The 19724-nt window shown below is 54.9% G+C and overlaps 1 protein-coding gene across 1 annotated transcript in view; it reads left to right on the top strand.

Annotated features, from left to right (window-relative positions):
• KIAA1614 (KIAA1614 ortholog) overlaps positions 1 to 19724 on the top strand; it is a 41914-nt gene that overhangs the window by 9382 nt on the left and 12808 nt on the right. The window contains exons 4-7 of the mRNA XM_072831543.1: positions 4186 to 4329; positions 12518 to 14058; positions 15947 to 16103; positions 17656 to 17914. Coding sequence (XP_072687644.1) covers positions 4186 to 4329; positions 12518 to 14058; positions 15947 to 16103; positions 17656 to 17914 — 2101 coding nt within the window. The remainder of the gene's footprint in view (positions 1 to 4185; positions 4330 to 12517; positions 14059 to 15946; positions 16104 to 17655; positions 17915 to 19724) is intronic.

Genomic DNA, 19724 nt, shown 5'->3' with positions numbered 1-19724 from the left:
TTTCCTCTGCAACCAGTCCCCTCTGGCTCCCATTCTATGGACACTGCCCTTTCTGTGAAGCTCTGTCATGAGCTGTCTAGGGCAAAACCACCAACTGTTCTTGAGCTTTAAGATGATTTCCCTTCCAAACATACCTTCCCCTTGCAGACGACAAGGTGATCTCTTCGGCAGGAATTTCAGTTCACGGTTAGGGATTCCATCCTTTGTTCATGAGAGGGAGAGTAACTTAAAATAACAGCACTGACAATAAGAGCGAGAGTACTAGTGATGCTAGCACTGATCGAATCTTCCCCAGTGCCCGGCTCTGTGATAAGCTCTTTTGAGGAGCTGAACTCATTTATCGACTGAGCCCTTAGTTAGCAAATGAGGAAACTGAGGCTTATTCCCAAAGTAACCTGCCAGGGTGACCTGCTTGTAAGGGGTAGCCCAGCATTAGGACCCAGTTAGGCTGCCCCAGAACTACTCTTGTCACCAGCACCCTGGCTCCAGCCTGTCAGTGTCCTGCAGCCCCAGGAGGAAGACGGCTGTGATAGTGCACTCTGGATAGCATCCCACCCTCGTGCTGTATGCAGTCAGGGATCCATGTCAGGCCCATCATTTCTCTTTTCCTCACTTGGGAAACTACACACAGTGTAACAGTGGGAGAGCTCAGTCCTCGGTCATCTAGAAGCTTCATTGTATATAAAGATGGAACAAATTCTGGGCATAAAAGATGCCCAGATGTATATGTTCTGTATGCTATATGTTCCCCCTCTCCCCCACTGCATCCTGGAATCTGGGAACTATCAGATCTCTTTATATTCCAAATGATTTCCCTGATTGAGGTTCCTGGGATGAAAGGGTTAGACCCAGACTTGCTGGAGCTTATTATTTTAATCCAGGATTATGATGGCTGCAGAAAGAAGCCATTCTGTCCTATTGATCTCCACCCTTGGCTAGAAGAGGAGTGGTGGCTGTCCTGACTTGAGATCTCCACCTGTCTGGCCATGAGGGGAGCTGAGGTGGGAGCTAAGCCTGTTTCCTCACCAGGAAACTGGCTTGGATGGACAGGCCAGATGGGGGCTCATGCTACCTTTGTCCTTGAAATCAGCTTGGGACATTGGTGCTTGGAGGGACAGAGGGAAGGGCCACAATCCCCATGTGACACTCCCACTGTCCCCAGCAATTAGTTCCTTGTAGGTATTGCTGCTTCTTGGTGGCCAAATATCTGTGGTGTGAACTCCCCAGGGAGAGGACGTCAAAATCCCCTCACCCAACCCTGTGGTACACCAGACCACCTGGCCAAGACCTGAACTCATGAGGTCACGGTGCGAGTCCCCCACCCCCACCCCAGCTCCCACTGTTTACCAACGGGGAGACTAAGGCCCAGGGAGGATGAGCACTCAGGCCTTTTATCCCCATGCCCTGCCTGCTGAGCTAATGAGTCCCAGACATGCCAGCTTTCAAGAGGGTAGCAAAGCTGTCTCTTCTGAGATGGAATTGCCTAAGCCCAGCCATGCACTGACTGCCCCCGCCCTTCCAAGAAACTTCTACAAATGTGGGAGCTGAGATTGTGGGGTATGGTCCATGATGGGGAGGGGTTGGCTCGAGGGCTGTGTGTGCCCTTGGCAGAGGCCAGGGCCAGATTAGACTGGAAAGCCTCCCTCAGATGGTAGAGTCTGAACCTGTCTGCCTGGCAGGGCTGGCACCCCTCGGGCAGACCAGCATGGTGCAGCGATGGATCGGGGGCGGGCAGTTAGGCTGGGAGAGGCTCAGCATCCCCTGCACTGCAGCTGCTTGCAGCCCCCACCCCCCACCCCTGTTCCTCTCCACCCGGCTGGCTGGTCGGGCTGGTCGTGGCCAGGAGTTCCTGCCCTGCTCACCTTGACTGCCATCTGTGAAAGTGGCTGCCACTCCCCTCCCTACTCAACATGTTACTACATGGATGCCTTCAGGAGCCTAAAAAGCCTTACTTTTCTAATCATTGGAGAAAGCAGCTTTGTCTGCCAGGAACCAAAGCAGGGCAGCTGATGACAAAAAAAAAAAAAAAAAAAAGAAGAAGGAAAAAAGGATGAAAGAAAGAAAGAAGAAAGAAAGAAAGAAAGAAAGAAAGAAAGAAAGAAAGAAAGAAAGAAAGAAAGAAAGAAAGAAAGAAAGAAGAAAGAAAGAGGAAGGAAGGAAGGAAGGAAGGAAGGAAGGAAGGAAGGAAGGAAGGAAGAAAAATAAAGAATTAACAGCTCCAAGTAGAGGGAGTAGAAAAGAAACAGCAAAGCTGGAGAAACAGTTAAAAACCTGAGGGCAAGGCCAGTCCTGGCAGCATCTGGCCAGCTGCCTGGGGGCCCTCCTGCCTGCCCACCAGGTCTTGTGACAAATGCCCTCCGACAGCCGGGGAACCACAGCTGTCACCGGAAGGCTCCGAGCGCGCGGGCCCGCAGCCAGAGGCCGGCGGCTGCAGGGGCGTCTCTCGGGCTGGTAACCTCATTATCTCTGCTGTCGGAGCAGGCGCCCCAGGGAGCGCAGCTGCTCTCAGCAGTGCGTTGGAGGAGCTGCCTGCTTGGGAAGCTGTGCAAAGCGAGGCCTCTCCTGCCAAAGGAGGCTTCACGGGGCCGCAGGCCTGGAGATTCACTTTCACGTCACTCCAGCAAACCCTCCTGATTTCCAAAACTCTGCCTGGGCCCTGCCGGGGTTCAGATGCACAGATGGTGCCTTTATTGTAGCAGTTTGGGTTTGTTTGTTTTTTTTTCCCTTGGGCCCCAAAGCAAGGTTAGGTGCAAATAATGAGCAACAAAGAAAGAAAGACGAAAGCAAGCAAGAAAAGAAAAGAAAAAAGAAAGAACCATCGGCTGCTCAGAGCTTGTCCAAGGATGTCCCAAGGAGGCTCCCGAGTTATGCCATTTCCCACCCACATCTGTCACCTGTCATCCAGGAAACTGCTCGCTTCCTTCCCCCTCAGGCCCCTTTCTCCGGGTCACCTGTGCAGTGGGTAAGATGAGGGATTTGGGGGGCTGCAGTCTGGGATCTAGGCCTGGGTGAGCCTCTACCTGCCTGAGTTCTCTTTTTTGTGGAGCCTCCCTGGTGAGGACAGCCCCGCATATATGACAGTGAGGGCAGTGAGCCGCGGGGGACGCTGAAGTCACATCAAAGTGCGTCTGACTCCAGCCACAAACATTCTCAGCCTGCCCTGGGATCCAGGGATGGGAGGAAGGAGGAGACCCAGGGTGTGGGAAGGATACCAGAGGCGGTGGGGCTGACGATCATCTGCTTTGCTCTCCATGGATGTTCGACCTTGAGCAACGTGCCAAATGTTCCTGTCTGCGGCGGAACACCCTCATCTGTCAAGCGGAGAGCACACCTGCCCTGTGCCCGCCTGGCTGGGGAGAGAGAGCTCTGTGGAGAGAGAAGGTTGGCAGTGGGAGGCTGTGGGCTGCGGTTACTGCTCTACCCTGGTGCTGCTGGCTGGCACAGCCTGCGGGACAGCTCTGAGAAAGGGCTGCAGCTCTGGATGGGCCGGGGAGGCCGCACATCTGGGGGCGGGGGTGCTGGGCTGGTAGAGGACCCTTATTATTACGAAAATCGAGCCATTTGCTGGCTTGGTGTGGGTCCAGCTTCATTTCTCTCCGCCCTGAGCCGATGCCTGACGGGTTTGGATTGGGACTGAGGCAAGCAAGCACCAGGATTTATAGAAATGTCATTCCCCCAAAGGAGCAGAATGCAACGGGCTGCGGCCTGACTCCTCATGTCTGCGGTGGGGGCTTGCGTGGGTGCGTGTGGGTGCAAAGAGAGGCAGAAGGAGAGAGGGAGGTGATGTGTGTAAAGACCATCTGGCTGGGCACAGGCCCAGTCCAACCACGCCAGGCCCTTCCCCCGTTCTCCCAGATAACTCCCGCTGCCTGCCCAGGGAAGGGACAATAGAATAATCTGGAGATTCCCCTACCCTTCTTAGATCCTCCTGGGCTCTCTGCCTCCAGACCCAGAGCAGATGTCCAAGGTGGGCTAGCTCCCCGGCCCTGTCCAGAGACCCTCAGGGCCATTGCCCTAGGCCGTGGCCCTCAGGCTGCTGCCTCTGTGTGGGAGCTGGACGAGGAAGGCTGCACATGCAGGCTTTTCCCGGCATAGCGGGGCTCAGTGCTGTGAAAGCCCTTCTAATCCGTGTTATTTTCTTCTAATCCCTCCCCCGCCCGCTCTGGCCTGTGTGCAACCCTGCAGGACCTTTGGTCCCAAGCCGGAGTCTGTGCTGAGCCACAGGCATGAGGAAGCCAAGCATCTGCTGCAGCGTGCCCGCATGAAGGCCAGGACCCGGCCCCTCCGTGCCAGCCATGATATCGTGCCCACTGTCGCCCGGGGCAGCCGGTGAGTGGGGCCCTGGCCAGACTGGCCGAGGAGGGCCGTGGCAGGGAGGAGAGGTAGGAAGGAGCCCAAATGTCGCCGCTCGCTCCTCCCTCTGGCTATGGCTCCCATGTGAGGCCCTTGAATTAATTCATTTAGTCGGTCAACACACCTTAACTGTCAAGTGTCAGACATCGAGTAGTCACAGGTGAATGACACATGATCCGAGCTCCCTGGGGGACAGATGTCACAATCTCCAGGGAGGAAGACAGGCAAACAGATCAGGACAATTCTGTGGACTGTGGGGTAGGAGAGGAGAGATGTGCATGCAGGGCAGGAAACCCCTACCACCATTCGGAAAGGGCAGCAGAGGCTCCAGAGGGCCTCTGAGGGGGGGCTTGAAGGAGATACCTATCTTCGTAGGGCAGAGGATGGAGGCCGGGGTGGTGAGCAGCCCAGAGCAGAAACCCTGAGCAGAAACACCGAGTTCATGGGGGAGAGAAGAGTGGCTTGAAGGCCAGGGAGCTCAGTGGAGGCCCGTCATGGAGGCTTCCAGGCCTGCGGAACAGTTCGACGTCTCCAGTAATAGCTAGGAGCCACTGAAGGATTTTTAGCTGGTGGAGAGCATGATCACATTTGCCCCTCAGTAAAGCTGTTTTGGCTGCAGGGATGTATTTGATCTGGGGGCGGCCCTGTAATCCTGGTGAGGTGTGACAGGGAGGAGGAGGTGGAGACAAGAGATTGCCGAGAGTCAGAAGCAGGCAGGTTTACTGAGGCAGCAGAGACCCTGGAACCAGACCACTGGGTTTGAATTCAGGCTCTGCCACTTACCGGCTGTATGCCTTCGGGAAGTCTCTGTGCCTCAGTTTCATCATCTGCAGAATGGGAATTATCGTAGTACCAGTCTTACAGGGCTGGTGAGAGGGTTTTGTGAAGTAATACACGTCCGGTGTTTAGAACTCTGCTGGCGCATACTGAGCACCATGTGAGCATTCTCTCTTTCTAGTAATCCTTTAGTTAACTGGATGTGGAAGTGTGAGAAGGGGAGGCATCCAGGATGAAAACCCAGGATCTGACGGGGTATCTGGCGGTTTTGGGGGGGCATTAGCTAAGGGGTGAAGTCGAGGTCCAGGTCAGGCTTTGGAGGGTGTTGCCCATGGAATATGCACTAGAAATGCTTATCAGGCAGTTGGATATGAGGTCTGTAGAGATGGAGAGGAGTCAGAAAGACAGGTTGGGGCATTATCCTGCTTTCATGATGCTGGGGCCAGGGGTGAGGGTGAACCCACTGGACATGAAGAGAACAAGTTCAAGGGCATTCAGACCAGCACTTCACATAGGTGGCTGCTCCTGGAGTGACACCCCGTCCCCATCATTGTGCCATTCCATATGCCATGCCCCTCAAGGAACCACTTACACTTGGACTTCACACACCAGAGCCAGTGTCCCTGGGTGGGCCTGACTTGGAGCTGCCAGCCCATGTCATGTTGAGCCAGCCCCGAAGCAGGACATCTGTGCCGTTGACAAAGGCTGTGCTTTTGCCACCATGATGGGAATGCTGGGTGTGCTGGTTTCCATCACCGAGTGGTACTAGAGGGAGCGAGGGTTCTCTGTGGAACCGGACCATATGCTCTTTGATGGGGAACACTGAGCCCGCTCGTTGAAGGCCGTGGACAGTCATGGCACCATTGAGATGACTCCAGCATGAACAGAGGGCTGAGGCCTGCCCCTGTGTTCAGTGTCATCGTGGCCCCTCAGAGAGGGGCTCAGGAGATCCTAAATCCTGGCAAGAAGTGCCAAACAGGCTACCCTTTTATTTCTACAACCGTGCCTTGTCTCCCTCCGCTTGGAGGGCACTAGTTAGGAATGGGCATAGCTTCTCTGAAGCATCCAAACTGTTCTTCTCTGCATGTATATGGAGCTCAGCCCTTAGACTTTCACAGAGCCCTCTCTCTGTTCCACTTTCTATAGATCCTTAGGCTGGGTCAAGTAGCCGCAGAATAGTCAAGAAGACTATTTGCAGAACAGATGTGACTGTGTAAAGGTCCTCTTGGACACCTCCTGTTCCCCAGATTACACGAGCAGCTCATAACAACCCCAGTCACTAACCTTAAAGCACGTTCCCTTTTGTCAGGCTGTCCCCTGGCCATCGAAATGCTATAGAAATGCAAGGTGACCCACTTTAGCAGCTGCTGTGTCCAGAAAAGAATTACTTCGACTTGGCAGCCCTGGTGAATCCTCAGAGGGTGTAGCTGAAAAATCAAGGCCAGATGGCTTGCTGCAGATGCTTCTAAAGGTTATGCTTGTCAGATCGCCCTGGAGAGCCCTGCTGAGTTCACATGGAGATGCCACACAGGCCCCAGGCCTGAGTCAGATGCAGGAGTGCCCCTGCGCCCTCCCCCGCCTTCAGCCCAGAGGCATCACTCCTTCCCAAGAGCAGCTCGGTGAAAGATGGATGGGAGGGTGGAGGTAGGTCAGACCGTCTCCAGAAGGCCTCCTTTATCGTCGGTCTGGCTGGAGGTGGCTGGGGCAGGCCTGAACAGACAGGCTTTTCCAGGAGTTGAAGAGGTAGCAGTAACTGCATTTTCTGGAAGCAAGTCAGTGTAGAAATGGAGCGGCTCCTGGAAACACAGGCTCTTGCCATTTTGGGGACAGGCATGCCTCAGCTGGTGTTCCTAAATACCAGGAGGGCAGAGCATGTCAGCAAGAGGCAGGGTGTGGGAGGGGAGCACCACGGGTGCTGTTGTCCTGTGTCAGGTGGTGGCTACGTTAAGACTATGGAGCTCGTGCAGGTTGCACTGATTGTGTGGTAAGGACGGCACTGTTAGAAGTGGGCTTCCAGAAAGGGGCCTTCCCATGGAGGCCTTCGAACTCCAGCTGTTGGGCCCTACAGAATCCTCTCCAAGAGGGGTGGTGCAGGAGGCAGCTGGGGGAGCGTGGCCGGTAGGGTACTCGTTTGAGGCCAAAGTGTCTTATTCACTGTGCACCTGTCTCCAGAACCCTCAGCATACCCGTATGCCCCGTTCCCAGCACTGTTGGCAGAGGCCTCTGGTTTCTGCAGCAGAGTTGAGGGTAACTTATGTGACCAAACTCTCCTTCATTTCTCCTTTTAGAACAAAGATGTTATTTCTACTTTTGGCATAAATTCCAGGATGACTCAATTCACCCTCGTGTATGTAAAAGTTAAGGTCACCGATGTGGCTGACGGCACATTCCCTTATTACCTTAGGAATGTACGGCCTTTAAAGCTGAGGCTTTCTTTTTCCTCCCCACAAAGTACAGCCTGCATCCTGTCAGCCTTGCAGGGCAGTGCCCTCTGGGGCCCGCACAGGGGTTGCTTGTGTCGGCCAGTGTACTGAATCTCCCAGGGGGCCTTTCCCTGCGGTGGGGTGGGGGTGTGCTGCAGGGGTGGGGCTTCTGCTGGCTGTGCTGCCTCTTGTTTCTGGGGGAGGGGAGGTGATGCTGTGTCTCTGACCAGAGCCTTCCTGTCCTTGGCTAGAATGCTCTGGAGAGCTGACCCAGGAACCCCTGCATGCACAGCGACCCCACCAGAGTGAGTGTCCCACAGCCCCTTCCTCAGATTGTGAGCAGCGGGAGAGATACAGGTGCAGGTAGGGTCCTCAAGGGTAAGAGCTTGAGTCTCCAGGGCTTCACAGGACCAGCAGAAAACTGTCATCCGCACACGGATCACAGGGACTTCCCTGGCCATCGAAATGCTATAGAAATGCAAGGTGACAAGCAGAGAGACCCCAAACCGTCCTCAGCAGAGGGCGATCCTAGCCAAGAACTCTGCATCTCCCTGCTGCATACCCCTCTCTGAATGCAGACCCACATTATGACTTTTGGGGGTCCCAGGCACTCTTGCCTTCTCTGCCTTCCTCCATAAAAAAAAAAAAAGTTAAAAAGTATAGTTTATGATCATGCTGGTTTAAGGGTAGTGTGTATTGGAATGTTTTCTTAGACTTAAAAATTTGTTTTCTTCTGACTTGAAAAGAAATTAAAACTTTTTCATGGGTTCCTGCCAAGTATCGTGGCCCATAGACTCTGTGGCTGTTGTGCCTAATGGATAAATTGGCCCCATCTGAATGTGAGTTCCAGAAAACAGGATGACAGACAACCCTGCGGTATTCCTCAAAGCAGTGCTTTTAAGCACAGGCTCTGCTCAGGTCTCAAAGTAGGCAGTTCCACTTGCTTAGCAGTAGTTCTTAAAAAAAAAAAAAAAAGAAAAATTCCTCCTGAAGCAATGTTAATTGAGAGAAAATACTGGAGCCAGGGGTTGCATCCTAGGGCAGGGTAAACATTTAGCCAACACCTCGGTTCAGCCTCCAAGGAGCCCCCCAGTGCCTGCACTGTGGCACTTGAAGCTGCAAGATTTAGGAAGTGTTCACCCCTCCTTAGTATGGCATGGCAGGGCCTTGACTGTAACTTTATTCTGCAGGCTCAGCATCCAGTTAGGTGACCACCAGCCCCTCCCCTGTGTGATCAGAGTCCTGCAGTGTGACGTTTGAGCTTGTAGTCTGTCTGACAGCATGGGTGAGGGAAGGAGTGCCTTAATTTTTAGACATAGCTGATTCCTATAGAGTTTTGCAGAGAATCAGTCTTGAACAATTTAACTCTTACCTCTCAGAGCACCTTTTGATTCCAAAGGGTAACCTTTATGCATCATATTCCACACCCTCGGCAATCCAGACCATTCCAATCCACTAAGATTGGGAAGCTAGTCAGTGGCTTTACCGTCAAGGCACCGAGGGAGGGGATGGTTAGGAATGGCCAGTGACTAGAGCAGCCCCCGTGGCTCGGCGGTTTGGCGCCACCTTTGGCCCAGGGCCTGATCCTGGAGAACCGGGATCAAGTCCTATGTCGGGCTCCCTGCATGGAGCCTGCTTCTCCCTCTGCCTGTGTCTCTGCCTCTCTCTCTGTCTGTGTCTCTCATGAATAAGTAAATAAAATCTTTAAAAAAAAAAAAAAAGAAAGAAAAGGAATGGCCAGTGACATCCCCCGGGGCACAGTCATGTTCACCTGAGCCATACAGGCAAGGCCATTTATTCATACAGAAAGTACAGTGGGGAAGGACAGTGTGTCCAGTCCGGTAAATGCTCTGTCCATGTAGAGGCCTAGATGGCAGCCAGTTCAGTGGCCATTCTCCCCACCAGCCGGCATGCTTTAATAGTAGTTGTTAAGCATGTATGGTTTCTTCCTGATGTTATCTGAACTCCCTTCTTTTTAATTATATACCATATTTGTCCTTCTGCTGGGGTAACTGTAAACTTGGTGAGGGAGGAACTCACATTAAGGCAGCCTTTTTGAAAGCATTGCCATTCTTCTTCCAGAATCACCAAAGCATCCAATTAGAGGAAGGATTAGTAAATCCACTAATCACCAACATACATTTCATTATAAGTTGTTGGCTGGGGCATCTGGGTGGCTCAGTGGTTGAGCGTCTGCCTTCAGCTCAGGTTGTTATCCTGGGGTCCTGGGATCGAGTCCCACCCCCATCAGGCTTCCCACATGGAGCCTGCTTCTCCCTCTGCCTCTGTCTCTTCCTCTCTCTCTCTGTGTCTGTCATGAATAAATAAATAAAATATTTAAAAAATAATAAGTTGTTGGTGTGTCCAGGCAGCTTGAGCAAATTGTGCTATGTACAGAGTACTATTGGAGAAGGGTGTCCTTCTCTGCTTGGGGAGATGAGGGTGTGGAGAGGAGGGAGGTAAGGTCAGGGAAGGCTTTGTAGACACTTTGAGGACTAGGAACAGTACCATAGCACATGAAGTATACCAGTATAGATAACCGTGTATATGGGCACACTTCTGGGCAATGGGAAAGAAGTGGCAGGTCTCTGAAATCCAGGCTCCTGTCTCTAGGTAGGACTAGACCACCAGCATGGTCAGTGTCTAGTTCTATTTTTGTGGCTCCATCTGAGGGAGAAAAAATATCCACAGCTTGCCTTTCCAGTTGCTTAGGTGCCACTCAGTCTGGAAACTGGTCTTTTGTGGCCTCTCCTTTTTTTTTTTTTTTTTTTAAGATTTTATTTATTTATTCACGAGAGACACACAGAGAAAGAGAGAGGCCAAGACACAGGCAGAGGGAGAAGCGGGATCCATGCAGGGAGCCCGACGTGGGACTCCATCCCAGGTCTCCAGGATCATGCCCTGGGCTGAAGGTGGCGCTAAACTGCTGAGCCACCTGGGCTGCCCTGGCCTCTCCTTTATAGGAATGAGGAGGGACCATGTGGTCATGGCAGTGCCTTCCAGCACTAGCACCTTGTGGGTCTGTGGTGACAAATGAGTGGTACAGGTGTTCAGAGGAGGGAGATATTATCATGGTGCATTAGTCAGGTTTCTTCAGAGGAAGAACCAACAGGGTGTGTGTGTGTGTGTGTGTGTGTGTGTATATATATATATATATAGAGAGAGAGAGAGAGAGAGAGATTTATTTTAAGGAATTGAGTCATGTGATCATGGAGACATGATAAGTCCAAAATCTGCAGAGTAGGCTGGCAGGCTTCAGATTCAGGGAAGAGTAGCAACTCGAATCTAAAGGCAGTCTACTAGCAGAATTTCTTCTTGCTCAGGGAAGATCAGTATTTGTGTTCTTAAGACCCTCAACTGATTGGATGAGGTCAACCGTATCGTGGAGGGTGTCAGCTTTATACAAAGTTCAAACATCTAAATGCTAATCTTATCCAAAAAATGTCTTCACTAAAACATCCGGAATAATGTTTGACCCAAGTATCTGGGCACCGTGGTACCAATCAAGTTGACACATATTTTTTAAATTCTTTTTTTCATAGACATTTTATTTTTTTAAGATTTTATTTATTTGAGAGAGAGAGAGAGAGAGAGAGAGAGATAACACAAGGGAGTAGCAGGCTCCCTAGTGAGCATGGAGCCCAATGTAGGGCTCAATGCCAGGGTCCTGGAATCATGATCTGAGCCGAAGGCAGACGCTTAACTGACTGAGCCACCCAGACATCCCTCAAGTTGGCACATAAGATTAACATGGTATGTCTATACACCAGGTAACATTTCACAGATAGGATTCAAATGCAGGCAAGTTAAGAAAAAAGGCTCCAGGAAATGATGCAAGAGGGCTGCATGAGGTTGATGAGGTAGGCAGCCTCGTGGCCCTGTAAAGGGGTGGGGGGAGCTGGGGACGAAAACAGTGAGGAAGGCCAAGCGCCTGTATTTTCAGCACAAAGACTGTGACGCGGATCCTGTGCCCCCCCTTGGGGGATGGTGTGACAGAGCTGTGCTCCAAGAGGACCAACAGACAGACAGGAGGCAGGATAAGAGGCTGCGGTCCAGTGTGAATCCCAAACATGGAGCAGGAGATTGATGGGGAAGCCACTGCAGGGAAAAGGAAGGGACGAACAGACCTTACTTAGGTAGCCTTTGATTAGGAAATGCCTGGAAATTCAGGCCACCTGGCTCCAGGGGGCCCTGGTGTGAGATTTGTGTGGGTGTTTTCTTGAGCTGAGCAGCACTTGACCACCACACAGTGTCTCCCAGAGCAAAGGTTGGTGACACAATGTGATGACTCTTCTTAGCACAGTGCTTGTCCTCACAGCATTTCAGAGTGTGTGTGAGCGGCTGAGGAGGGCGGGAGAAGGTGGGTGCTGGAACAGACAAGATGGGGAGTCCAAGGAGAAGCACTGGTGTCGGTCTGTCGAAATTGTGTCTGAGCAAGATGATTAGGAACCCTGAGTGGGCAGTTTCGGGAGCAAGAAAGCTTAGAAATCCTGACTTGAGGCCCCACACAGTCTCTGTAGAGACATAATTCACTCTTCCCATTAAACTTTTATAGCAAATCCAGCATTGGGACAAGTCATCCCTTACCAGATGCCCAAGAATGCCAGGCTCACTTCCTCTTAAATGTGTGCCCTAGTGCACGTGTGCCTACGTGCGCGCACCCCCCCCCCCCCCCACTATGAGGACTTCGCTGTCATCCTTCCGTACATCCTGTGTTCAACATAATGTTTCATCTTGACTCAGGCTGAGCCAGGCAACAGGAGGAAAGCCAAAAGTAAAGAAGATCCTATTGATTTGGTTTGGTGCCCAGTCTCGGGATCAAGATGGGCTTGGAAGTGCCCCGGTTTGCTCCCTGCCTCCCCAGGCCCCGGGTGTGGGTGACGCTGGAGCGCCGAGGGCAGCGGTGCCCCCGGGCCGGGCCGCCTCTTCCCTCTCTGACCTGTCTCCTCCCGTCCTCCCGTCAGAGACGACCGGAGCAGCCCCGCCCCGGACCCGCGGACGCCCCAGGCCTGCAGAGGCAGCCCCCAGAACGGGCACACGAGTGACTCCTCCAGCGGGGAGTCCAGCAGCGGGCGGTGGCCCAGGCGCGGCGCCTCCCCGTCCCGCGTGCGCTTCGAGGACGAGTCGGCCCGCGACGCCGAGTCCCGCTACCTGGAGCGGCTGCAGCAGCGGCAGCGGCCGGCGGCCTCCCGGGGCCCGCCGCGCTCCGAGCCCGACCTGGGCCGCTACGGGCGCGGGGGCCTGGCGCGCTCCGACGGCGCAGGGGCGCTCGGCCGGCTGCTGGGCCGCCTGGAGCGCGGGGCCGTCCCCGCGCCGCCGCCCAGGACGTGCCGGGCCTGCGGCAGCCGCACGGACGCCCCCGCGCAGGCGAGCCCCGACCCCAGGGCGCTCCGGGAGGCGGTGCAGGCGGCGCAGGCGGCGCAGGCGGTGCCCGCGCAGCCCCTGAGCTCTCGGGGCTCCAGCGCCCCCTCGAGGCTCCGCCCCGCCGAGCCCGGGTGCCACCCGGCAGGGATCCGGGAAGCGCACGCCGGAGCCGGAGCCGGAGCCGGAGCCGCGCCGCGCCGCGAGGAGGCCGATTCTGCGCCCGACAGCACCGACACGTCGGACGGCTGCAGGACCGACGGCGAGGAGGCCGGGCCCTCGCGCCCCAGCCGGGCCCGCGGCCAGGGCCGAGGCAGCAGCCCGCGCCTGCGGGGCTCCAGGCCTCGGGGAGGCCCCAGCTGGTTGCGGAAGGCCGGCCCGGAGCTGCCCTGGGGCGCTGCGGCCCCGCACCACCTGCCCGGGGTTGATCACGCGGAGGGTGCAGCCGAGGTCAGGGTCAGAGAAGGCAGGGGACAGGTGCCCGAGGGGACTCTGTCTCCCAGGGAAGACGCCTTCGCTAAGCCTCCTGTCCCGGAATCTAAAAGGCCTTCCCTGGGGTCCCAGTGGCAGCCTGGGCCAGCGCTGGGAAACCACTGGGTCCACCCGGTGGATTCCTGGGCTCCGGGCAGGACAGCCTATCCGCCCGCCCCTTCCATGAAGCGGGGACCGGGGTCACCGGGCAGACAAACCCCAGCTGCAGAAAGCCCAGAGTCTCTGGAGACCATCTCTGCTTCCTCCCTGCAACAGAGCCACGCAGAGGCCCCTGCCCTGCGCCAGGCCCAGCAGCCAACCTCTTCCTTCTCCCCCGAAGCCTGGGTGCCAACCCCTCCATCTTCAAGGAAAGTCACCTCCCCGGTGTCTCACAGGAAGGCAGCCCTGGCTGGGCCCCGCAGGCTGAGTGAACCCGGAGAGCCTGCGGACACCCCTCTGCCTCTTTCAAGAAGTGTGATTCCCAGGACCTGTGAGCGCTCCCCTGCACAGACCCAGCCCCACGGCCCCGCAGTCAGGCAGCCCCTGCTGGCCCTGTCCACCAACAACTGCAACAACAGCGTGCCCCCAGGGCCGCAAGAGTCCTGGGGAGGAGCTGTCCCCGAGGGCAAGGCGGAGGAGGGCCCCTGTAGCCAGGAGAGCCGCAGCACCACCGGTAAGCAGAGACCCCGGGCCAGGCGCTCTGAGCCCGCCCTTGCTTTTTATCTGAATCCGTGACATAGCTATATGCGCACTCCCGACAGCCTCTTGGAGCCCTTCAGAGCAGTGGCAGGTGTTCTGGAAGCTGCGGGGTCTGTGGGCTTGGCGGAAGACGACTCCACATCAGCCTGGTCGCAGATTAGCCAACTCCTGCTGGGGAGGAGAAGGCAGAGAGGCCGTGAGGCCCTCCGACTGCGGGGGACCCTGAGGTGTCAGGGTCTGCGGCTGCTGGAGGCCTGGGCTTTAAGGGAAGTTTACTACCAACAGAGCAGGAATGATACAACAGCTCCAGATTCACTATTTGCTTAAAGCAGTAAATGCCTGATCATCACAGGATTGAGGCCCTTTCCTTCAACATCTTCGTTTCATTCATTCCCTCTTTCTTTCGTTCAACACTGAGCACCTGTTAAGTGCCAGGCCCCATACCAGGCACTGGAGGTGGGGGTGGGGATGCATAAGTGAATTTATTCAGCAAGAGTCCTGCCCTTGACACCTTCTATGGGCAGTAGACGTGCTGTCTGGAGGACCCAGGGACCAGGGGGCAGAGCCCTCCGAGGCCCTCAGCCCTCCTGGGCAGGCTTGTTGGCTTCAGCAGGAAGGGCTGCAAAAGGGTGTAGAGGGAGTCAACTCTGCCCCAGAAAGAGATCCTTGTATTGTGGGCACAGCCTGGGCATCAGCGGCCCTAAGCTCTGATCCTTAATGCTGTGATCTGAGGTGAGTAACTCGGCCATTCACTCTGAGGCAGAGACAACAGGTCTGCCCCCGTAGCCTACCCTGGCGTGTCCAGCACTGTGACAGGCCTGGGGTCGGGATGGCTTGGAAACACAGCGGAGGACAGCAGAGAGCTGATAGGTTGTGCTGACCTTACTGAAGACGTGGGTGCCAAGCACCCTACGCCCTGGTGTGTTGGCCACCCCCTCTGGTGCACACGGGGACACAGACACCTTTCCTCTCCCTCCCCTGCTGACAGGAGCCTTAAGAAAGCAGGTCGCGCCCTGGGCCACCTGCCCCGTTCTAAGGTGTGCTTTCTGCTGTGGGGTGGGCTCTAGGCCGGCTGCTGGCCGCCGCCAGCCACTTCCTGGGGAGCTTCTATTCCGCCAGCCGGTGGCCTTCCTGGGCCACTTGGCCTTCACCTTCTCAGTCTCCTCCTCTCATCAGCCAGGAGGTCCCGGGCACACCACGTAGGCCTTTTGTGCTCCGGGCTCTTCCTCTGTAACCCGGGGTCATAGGAGAACCTATCTCCTAGAACCCACGGAATGATCTCTGTAGAGGGTTTAATTCATTGCCTAGCACGTCACAAATGCTCCAGAAATGGTCCTGTCGTGAAAGCTGTTAGGTATTTCAACCAACAAGATTGTGGTTTCCATCCCAGGAATGCAAAATTTCCCCGTTCCCAGCTATGTCTCTTGCTATAGGAGGGACGTGACTTATCGCCAGCAGCTCCTTCATTGTAGACATTTATTGATCGTCTGCTGTGTACCAGTTGCTGTGCTGGGGTGATGGGTACAGCAGTAAACAAGACCCCTCATGCCCACCCTGCTTTGTGGGTGTCTCACCACTGCCTCCATTGCTCTTCTGGGGCTCCTGCTGCTCTTGTTGGGCTTGTCCCCACCCCTGACCATGACCTGTCCCGAGGCCTGCCAAGCTGCTGCTTTTGAGGTGCGGAACGGTATGGGGTGGGGGCGGTCACTGTCATCCTCCATCCACGGGTCGAGGGCCTAAGGGGCTTTCAGGGGTTCACAACATCAGCTGGGAAGGCTGTCAGAGTTGCGCAAATTATCTCACATTGTTTCTTTTTAATTTCGGGATGGCGTAGTGACACGGGAGGGCTGTGGTTGTTGCAGGAGGAGTCCAGGGCTTTCTCGGCTCGGCAGCTGTTGGCACTGTCAGCTCCATGAGCATCACCCTCTCCTTGACCTCAGAGGAGCCAGAGTCCAGCCAGGAACCAGAGGGAGACCTGCCGAGGACAGAGTTGAGTTCTGGAGGGCAAGTGTCATCCCGGTGAGTGACAGGAGCAAGAGCCCTGACTGCAGAAGGTGGGAGGCTAGGGGTGCTGGGTGGAGAAAGAGACCCCACTGGCATAACTAACCCCATGACTCCCAAATCCTTAGAGGATTCCTAGACTTATTCCAGGCATGGCACCTTAATACTCCTTTCCCAGCCTGATGTACGTGCTGATTCATTCACCAAGCCTCAAGCTCCAGGTACTCTGCTGGGTGCAGCTGACCAGACAGTCCCCACCCTCAGGGTGCTCCCAGGATGGGGCTGTCTGCGAGGGCTTGTTTCTGTTTCAGGGCTTGGAAACAAGCAGATACTGAGGAAACAGCCTGGCATTCACCTTTCCATTCATTCTCTCCTTTAGCACTGAGGGTCGGAGTCCTTGCCCTGGGTCCCCAAAGCCTGGGTGAGCCAGTGCTCTGGCCAGGACATTCTTTTCTGCACTACACACCATTCCCAGTGACACCAAGAGCCAAATCTCCATCTCTGGCGCTGTGTGTTCCCCAAAACACCAGATCCCTCCATCTGGTTTCCCCTGGCTTCTCCACTAGGGTGTCTCAGAGGCCTTGATGCACCTGCTTCCTCAGGTCCCCTTCCTGGCAAACACACCATCCACACAATGCTGTACCCACGATGGCATGACCTCGGCCACTCTCCTCCTTCTGGCCTGATCTGCTGGCATGTCCCCTCCGGCTCCTGCATCCCCCTTTCTTGCCTTTCTCCTGGTCTGAGCTCCATGACTTCGGACAACTCCAACACCCCCATCTGCTCTCTGCCTTCACTCTCGTTCCTACGCTTCCTTCTCAGCACAGCAGTCAAAGATATCTTTTTTAAACTGCCATTAAATTATGTCATTTCTCTTGCTGAAAACCCCCAGGGTTTTTTTCTCTCACCTGGAATAGAATCTGAGCCCCTTACCTTGGCTTATGTGCTCTGTGTAATCCGGCCCGCCTGCCTGACCTCCTCTGGCACCTCTTCCCCCTCTTGCTCCCCTCCTCCCGGTGCTGGTGGCCTGGCCTCATCGTGCTCTGGAACCATGGGACCTCTTCTTGTCCTGGAGCTTCCTGTCTTCTATGCTGCCTCCCGCAGGGATTCTCACTTCTGGCCTCGGCAGGACGGCTCCTCCTTATCATTTAGCCCCCAGCCTAGACACCATCTTCTCAGAAAGACCTGCCACTGTGCTGTTGGTTTTTCTCCTTCGTTTACTAGCTGAGAGTAAGGACTTGGTCTGTCTTGTTTACCACATACCCCCTGTTGTTTCTAGAAGGCACAGAGGCTCTGAGGCAATACTGCATGAATGAATGGAACGAATGGGTGGGTGGGCCCATAGTTGAGTGTGATGCCCAGGGTCTTGCCTTTGCCCTCCTCCCTAGGAGCTGCCCGAGCAGAGCATCCTGCAGATGTCCTCTCAGCCTCTCGGCAGCCAGCTGTCATGTCCTCCACGAGCCATGGGTGCTGGCTCTCCTGGGGCCCCCAGGAGCCTGAGGGGCACTCTGTTCTGGCCTCTGTCCCCTAGCCGACCCCTGCCCGCTTCATGTCCACCCTTGCATTTCAGAGTATTACCAGGTGTCAGTGCCGGACCTGGCCCTCCCAGCGCTGCCCCTTCTGACAGGAGCAAGAAAAGCAGCAGCAGCCTGGCCTCCACCCTGGGGCTGAAGAAGCTCTTCTCTGCCCTGGGCCAGGGCACTAGGCCCAAGCTGGGCAAGGCCCGCAGCTACAGTGTGGAGCAGCTGCAGTCCCCTGCGCCTGGCCCGGCATCACACCCCTGCTCCCCCAGAGTGAAGAAAGCGCCGTCGTTACAGTCCCTCCGCCTGGTGAGTCAGAGGGCCAAGGGGTGAGGGCCCCAGTGGTGGTGTAGCCGCCACTGGGATGGAAGGTGACAGGAGATGTGAAGTGAGGAGGATGCTGCCCAAGGCGCCCAGGTGGAGAAAGGGAAGCTGCAGGGCTCCCTGCGGTTGATCCATGAGACCTGGCTCCCCCTGGGCACCAAGGCAGCACCCCACGGTCTGTCCTTCCAGCCAGCCGGCTGCCCCAGCATGAGCTCGCCCTAAGCTCCTCCTCCTCCCTCTCTCTCCCCCTCGACTCTGCCACCTTTGCCAAGGCCTACAGTCTACTGTCTGGTCATTCTGGAACCTTCTCCACGGTCACAGTGCCTCTCTTAGTCTAGCACAGATAACTTCACACGCAGACTAACACAGCGGCCCCCTGACTGGCATCCCTGCCATGTCTTTCTCCGCCTCCTTCCACAATGGTCCTGATGTGCAGATCTGGTTATGCTACCCCCTTACAGAACATCTGCCTTGGGCCCCTGATCGCCTGCAGGGTAAAGTTCAGACCACCTGACACGGCCAAAGGGCTTCTGGGATCTGCCTTCATCTCTCATCACTCTCCTTCTAACACCCTCTCCGCTGTCCTTGACCTTGCTGTTCTGTAATCAGGCCACATGCTGACTTTGAACCTTCACCTGAGATGTTTCTCCCACCTTCTCTCCCTGCTACCATCTGCTCATCCATCAGTGCTTCAGGGATTGCCTCCTCCAAGAAGCCAATTCCAGTCCTTTCTTGGGCTGAGCTAGTTGGCCCTCTGCTCTGTGTTCCCCATCTTATCCTGTGCTTCCCTCCTTTGGGGAACTTGCCACATAGTATTTTAATTGATTTTTGTCTGTCTCCCCTCACTGGAGTGTGAATTCTTTGCGGGAACACTGATCTTTATATTCCCAGTACAGGTTTCACCTGCTGTCCAAAATTAGAGTCCCTACAAAAACTTCTGTAAGCCACAATGGCATAAATCAACGAAGCAGTGACCATTAATTAATATGGAAAAATTCTGAACACTCCCACACCCAAAATATAATCTCTCTCAGGCTTTTCTGATACCCTAGGACACTTCTTGCTGACGGATGCACAAATAAATTGAGATAGAGCACAGTTGCTCACAGGTGCCATTTAAAGCTGGCGTGGCTGGGGCAGCCCCGGTGGCGCAGTGGTTTGGCGCCGCCTGCAGCCTGGGGTGTGATCCTGGAGACCCGGATCGAGTCCCACATCGGGCTTCCTACATGGAGCCTGCTTCTCCCTCTGTCTGTGTCTCTGCCCCTCTCTCTGTGTCTATGAATAAATAAATAAAATCTTAAAAAAAAAAAAAGCTGGGGTGGCTTAGTGCTAAAATGCTGAGTGTCATCCTGGGGGTCTCGGGGGCTCGATGGGACCACCCTCACTGCTCTAGAATGCCAAAACAAACACTGAATACTATTTTTGCTTTTCACCTTTTTTTCCCCCCACAAAAATGAAAATCCTCCAAATTTCTTTCAGTTCGTGAAAACAGGCACTCATGTAGGTCTTTCATAAAAGCAAACTGTCAAAAAGTGAGGGATACCTGTACTGAGCACAGTGGCTACTATATAATACATATTTAAGACAGAGAGAGTGAACGAGTGAGCGAGGGAGGGAGTGCAGGGTAGCTAGCTCAAGTTCTCCCCGGGTGCCAGCTGATCAACCAACAGCAAGCCAGCTACGGTGTGCTTACTCTCAGCTAGGTTTCTGAAAAGCCTGCTCTGTTCCAGGTTTTTCCAGGTATTCTATTTGTTCTTCTGTTCCCCGCCCCCTGCTCTGCCCCTGGGCAGAACAA

Source organism: Canis lupus, chromosome 6 (genome assembly GCF_048164855.1).
Source record: "Canis lupus baileyi chromosome 6, mCanLup2.hap1, whole genome shotgun sequence".
NCBI classification, from domain to species: domain Eukaryota; kingdom Metazoa; phylum Chordata; class Mammalia; order Carnivora; family Canidae; genus Canis; species Canis lupus.
The sequence above is the reverse complement of the archived record's forward strand: the minus strand, read 5'-3'. Positions and strand labels throughout refer to the sequence as shown.